General features: G+C 45.5%; 1 protein-coding gene across 1 annotated transcript in view; it reads right to left on the reverse strand.

The window, feature by feature from the left end:
- Positions 1–6,275, reverse strand: part of IRAK1 (interleukin 1 receptor associated kinase 1) — an 84,558-nt gene that overhangs the window by 9,524 nt on the left and 68,759 nt on the right. The window contains exons 10-11 of the mRNA XM_018560698.1: positions 5,886–6,110; positions 1,847–2,405 (exon numbers count right to left, since the gene is read on the reverse strand). Of these exons, the coding sequence (XP_018416200.1) occupies positions 1,847–2,405; positions 5,886–6,110 (784 nt within the window). The remainder of the gene's footprint in view (positions 1–1,846; positions 2,406–5,885; positions 6,111–6,275) is intronic.

A 6,275-nucleotide genomic window follows, 5' to 3' on the forward strand; every position in this document is an offset into this window, starting at 1 on the left:
AAAAAAAAAAAAGAAGATGCATACCAAGTAACCAGAAGAAAAGCCATTGCAGGTAAACAGGAGACAATACATTTACTAAAATGATTGAAGCGGGCATCACTGTATTTTGGCTCTATCAACATCGTGGTGTTTCATGGCCAGCTGTATGATATTATAAGAGCCTAGTGACATCTGTGAAGGTTCTCATTTATCCAGGTCATGGGTAGTGATGAGGCTGGGCTTGGGACAAACTCAGTTTGACGGAGGTTTTTCCCTAGCCCGTCAAAACTCTAAATGCTACCCCCCTCCTCCCGACTCAATCAGATGCGAAGATGCGCATTCCACACCCCACAGATATATATATGTCACACAAGGGCAAGAAATGCCCCCGCTGCAACTTTCAACACTGATTGAGTCAACTGAAGGGGGTGCCAGTCAGAAATTTGAGCAGGAGTGGGTGAACTCCGTGCCGATACTGGGTATTTGGGCGAGTACAAATACTCGCCTAAATGCTCCCATGCTTATCCTGATACTGGAACTTCCGCTATCAGGAAGCCGGGTGGTGAGTCATTAGCCGCCCCGGCCTTCCTGATTGGCCAGAAAGCCAGCTCAATGCATCTTTGTCACCTGGCAACGAGGGAGCATGGAGCCAGCTTCCCAGGTAAACAGGGAGTCTGGTGGCAAGTCATTACACGTCACCCAGGTTATTTAAAAAGAGAAATATGGGGTAACCTTTTTATCCCATAGTTCTCTTTGGGGTCACGGGAGGACATATACTAGCCTCCCCCCGTGACCCAAAGCTCAGCATATAGCAGCCGGGACGGATCCCGACAATACTGTGGAGATCCACCCAACTGGCTGATTGACAGCTGGCTCTGCCTATCTAGAGGCAGAGCCAGCTGTACCCGCCCCCTCCCCGTTCGTTCCTCCAGTCAGCGCTGGAGGATCGGAGAAGGGAGGGGGAATCCCTGCATTGAGCGGTGACTGGCAGTCACTGCTCTCTGCAGGAAGATGACTGGGAAGTGAACGAGCGACTTTATGTATTCGCTCACTTCCCAATCAGTTGAAGCTGTCACCGGTCGGCTCTATGTCGCACGTCGGCTCTAACTATGAGGACGAGTGTAAAATCACTCACCTCATAGTTCTCCTTTAATGGGACTTCCTGGTATCGGGACTTGGTACCCTAGTAGAGGCTGCTGGGATAAGCTGGGAAAACTATAGAACAAGTCCAGTCTAATGTGACCAACTACCGGTACTACAAGCTACCGAATAATGATTAAAGTGGCCTTGCCCCTTCCACAACACACAGACACAGACGGAACCCAGTAAAAATGATAATTAATATTCCCCTTCCTGGTGAATGGTTGAAATGTTACTCTCTATAAGAGCTCGGTCTATCAGACACTTCTGGGTGTGTTGGTTAGCGTGTCCCACTGGCCACTGTGGTCCCCTCTGCTGACCCATACATCACTACTGTATTCTGTAGTGATGCACATTCGGTAGAAAGAACCACAGCGGGCATCGAGGGACATGGTGTCCAACGACCCTGCAAAACTCTGCGAGAGCAACATTTTCAACCCCTGACAGAAAGGGACCCTTCACCTTCTTATTTAACTAGGTATTGTCCATTTATGTTAGGAGGCAACAAGGGTCCCTTGATTTTAGCTAGCTTGTTATCCTGGAACATCACAAATCAGGGATCTCTCTTGCCTCCCGGTTGAAAAATGGAGCAGTGAAGGTGTGAAGTAATGGTGACTATGAGAAACCTGGTGGTAAGTGAACCTGTTACTTTACCCTGTATGAAAAATACATAGGTTCACTTTAGGAGTGACTTATTATTGCATCTCTTCTGCACAGCTGAACCTACCCTGTGAGCCCGATGACGACAAGCTGCTTCCCTCTTGCACAGAGCCATGGCATTGTCCAGTCATATGCTTAAGGCTTTCCGATTTGCTTGGCGATGCACATGCTGTACTGCGGCACTGCAAGGCTCCTCTGTGTAATGGAATACACTTCGGTCTTCTCAGTTCATTCCTATGTTCCCCAGAGAAGGTGGATTGAGAATACTCCGGAATACTCTCATCACTCTCCACAGGCAGGTTGGGAGTCCTCTGAAAGATCTTATGACTTTCACAAGAAGACAAACTACAGAGGCTGCTTGGCTTGTCCTCCTCACTCTGGGAGACACCGTAGGTGTAAGGCCGCACACTGCCCAACGCTGGGTCATTCACAAGGAGACCACAAATGGTAAACTTGTCCGTGTTTTCCTGAGGGCTAAGGATTGAATCCTGCAAGCTGGAAAGTAGATCAGAAACTGGTGGAAAGGACCCAGGGCCTGCATAAGCAGCAGCACAGGGATCGCTGCCGTCATATCCCATCTCCATCGAGGCCAAGAGCTCCTGCAGCCTTTTGATCTCATTAAACACCTGCAAACAAGAAGAAGGAAGAATCTTTTTAGTTTTAGAACGATGGTCACTTTTCAAAAGAACTTTTTTTAAATTAATTTTTGAATTACATACAACATTCCAGCGGCCAACCACACGCATTTTACTGTCTAAACCCATTTCAAAAGAAGCTGGCATATGTATGTCAACTCACACGAAACCTGTCATGGCAGAGATACAAGGGCATCCATGGCTGGCCACCTCCTGAAAATAATAGATGCCTGGCTGTCTCTGGCTTCAGCACACTTTGAATAACTAACCTGGAGCAAGCATGCAGCAAGCAAAGTAACAATCCCTGACCTGCATACTCATGCTAAGTCAGTAGCTCAAGGTTAGGACCCCCCTTCCCCCCCAAAAAAAATGCTTTGGCAGAAATGACCATTCACATTTATATGTGCCAGCTGTGTATTTAGCCGTGTGCCCGGAGATCTACTTTAAAGTAAAGCTTTCCCAAGAAAAAAATTAAGTTGTCTGAAATGTCAACCTCCATGTTTTTCGGTCAGCAAAGGTTCACGTTAAACAACCCATATTAACTGGTTTGAAAGAGGTATAGTGTATATAAGGTTATATCATATTCCTTATTATTAATCTCTTCAGTGGTGACATCATCTTCAAATCCTTTTCTTTACTGTCAATGAGAATGGACTAACCTAAGTGAATTATTTGGGGGTTCTGTGAAATGTTCCCAGTGCTGGGCCTGTTGCACAGTCCACCCTAGTACTGGATGCTGCAATGACAGGTGAATCAGTTTACAAAATCAGACTCATTCTGTGCTTCCACTAAACGCATGCTTGCAGATTTATCCAGCCTGCACAGAATCATAGTTTAGTGAATCACAGCTGTATGGATTCCTAACTTTTGGCTTTCTGCCGAGATCAAATGTGCACACAAACATGCATGCAAATCGGCGAGTCAAAAATTCTATGCTCACTGGAGTGACAGATTTGATATGATTGTGGCTTCACCTTGTGGTGAAATCTGGTACTGCAGCCTCTTTAATCATATTATAATATGATTAAAAGGAGAACTATGAGGTGAGTGCTTTTCACTCACCTCATAGTTCTAGCCGACTTGTGACAATGAGACTGTCACAGGTCGGCTCAGTAGATCGGGAAGTGAGCGAACACATACCGGCGTTCGCTCACCTCTCGATCCTGTCACAGCTCTCTGCCGTGACAGGGGAGGGGCTGGATTCAATCCTTCCGCTGACTGGCGGAACAGACGGGGGAGGGGGCGGGTAGAGCTGGCTCTGCCTCTAGATAGGCAGAGACAGCTGTCAGTCACGCAGCCGGGCGGATCCCGGCACAATTGTCGGGATCCGCTTCAGCTGCGGCGTCTTAGTATACCGCGAGCTATACTTCGGCGTCTCAGTATACCGCGAGCTAAAGCTTGCGGTATACTGAGCCTAGGGTGATGGGAGGACGCTAGTTTGCGTCCTCCCGTTACCCTAAGGAGAACTATGGGGAAAAGCCTTAACCCCATAGTTCTCCTTTAATAATTTAAGAGATTATTTTCATGCAATAGTCCTTTCCACTCATGTGAACTATGGGAACTGGGTACAGGAGGGTGCATGCTGTCCACATTACCACAACGGGGAAACAAAGCAAAATAATAAGAATGAAACAAAAATTGTGAAGAAGCTTTTCAAATTTGTAACCAACGCTCCCATAGAATCTAAAGTAAAATGTGCACACAGCAAATTCATGTAGCATAAGACAATCAGGTCTATTCATTAATATAAAAAAAAACAAAAAACTGTGTGTCAAAGATTCCTGTTTGCCCCAGTGATTGGTGGATATGGTAAAATGTGGGTATTCTTAGTGGATTGTGATACCTTTTCATATCTTCCACCATCACCTTGTTTTTAGTTTTGTATATAGTGGGGAAGGTGTTCGGCACAGTGGCTTCAACCTAGAACTCCTGCCAACTTTTTATTTGTTTAGAGGGAAGTGGAAGAGAGGTGCTGAATACGGATCCCCAAAATTCTAAGAATATAGTCCTTAATGGAGCCACACGGTCTGCTCTCCACAAAGGGTGGATCTCTACAGAGACTGTGGTCACCTGAGTTGAGAAGTCTCTGTGTACAGACATCAAAAGGAGCACCAGATGTCCAAAAAGTATTTATTTCCTCTGACAACAGGACAATAGGGGTGGTGCTCAATGCATTTCGGGGGCCAAACCATCCCCCTTCATCCGGGCTTAAAGAGGAACTGTATCCACCAATTTAGTGTCTCCCAAAAAAAATTTTATTTCAAGGCATACCAACTGCTGCCAGCATGCTTATTTCAGCTCTCAACCCAACTTTCAGGCCCTCAAATAGCTGGTGTCATAGCTGATCACATGGGCAGCACCATGTCAACTGCAATCCAAAAAGAGGCTGAGATGGCGCATTCCTTGGCTGTAAAGAATCGAAGGTTGTAGTTCCGCTTTAAGCACGTATCAAAATATCAACCTGGCTCCTGGGTTTGGTGCAATCTGTTTGCCCCTGCTTTGGGTTTTTATACACATAACCTTTACATTTCTGTCTGCGTCCCCACTGGGGAGAACAGTCCGTGCTCCCATCGCACTCAGAGCCGCCGCTCCAAAAATGTAGGGTGGGTGCAGCAGGTGGCTTCCGACAAAATATCAGTGAAAGATGGAAACCGGCACTCCAAAGCAAGTTCAATACGTGTTTATTAACGTACTAGTTGCAAGTAGAACACTCTAAAACAACGTTTCGGGGGCTCACAGGATCCCCTTCATTAGGCAAACAAGCAATGACTTGTTTGATCACTTGTTTGCCTGATGAAGGGATAGAGATACTGGGATCCTGTGAGCCCCCGAAACGCTGTTTAGAGTGTTCTACTTGCAACTAGTACGTTAATAAACACGTACTGAACTTGCTTTGGAGTGCCAGTGTCCATCCTTTACTTCCACTGGGGAGAATTCTCTCACTTTATGTTCTTTCTTCTATCAATCAGTGGGACAGGAAATTAGAAAAAACGTTAAAATAGGGACACCAGCAGCAAAGAAAAAATACCACCAATTCCCCACTCCACTAAAAAGTTGTTTTATTTTTAGTGTGCTTGTTGGGGCACATTCTTCACTTCCGGTTTTGTTTGCCAAAGAGCCAAAAAGGAATAATAGTCCTAACAAGAATATTGAGAATATAAAAAAAAGAAGACTTGGCCCCCGTTTGACACATTGGAGGGATCAAAACTGAAGCAGACAAAATCTGGAGCAGCTGTGCACAGCAACCAATCAGCTTCTCTCTTCAGTTTGTTCAGGTAAGATTTGAAAATGAAAGAGAGAAGCTGATTGGTTGCCGTGCACAGCTGCTCCAGATTTTGTCTGCTCCAGTTTTGATAAATTCCCCCAATTCTATTGGAATATTTACATTGATAAATACTTCTGTTTGCACTGAAATACTTGGGCCAGGGATTCAGTTTATATATTCATGGACATATAAAAGCGACTAGTTACCTCCACCATGCGTGGGCGCTTCTTCTGACGACCCAAGCACCGGCAAGCAAGCAGAGAAAGGTCTTGGGCGACCTCTAAAGGGCAGACTCCAGCCCGTAGATCCAGATGCTGGTGGCAGATACGAGAAGCGGCCCTGGACTGCTTGTTTTCTGACACTTTGCTGGCTCCTTTTATTGAACTGGATTCAAATTCCTGGTCGCTCTCCTCTTCATTAACTAAATCCTTCTGTAAAGACACAGCACGCAGTGATTATGTATACATTGTGAGGAAAATCATGCTTCTACATACATGTTTTAAACACATTTAAAAACATTTAATTTTTCCATAACATACTTACATTGAAATGCTGTGTGCCATAATCCCAGCAATGTCAGTTCCTGTTCCTGAGAT

This window comes from Nanorana parkeri, unplaced genomic scaffold (genome assembly GCF_000935625.1).
Source record: "Nanorana parkeri isolate BGI_ZX_2015 unplaced genomic scaffold, ASM93562v1 scaffold475, whole genome shotgun sequence".
Classification (NCBI taxonomy): Eukaryota; Metazoa; Chordata; class Amphibia; order Anura; family Dicroglossidae; genus Nanorana; species Nanorana parkeri.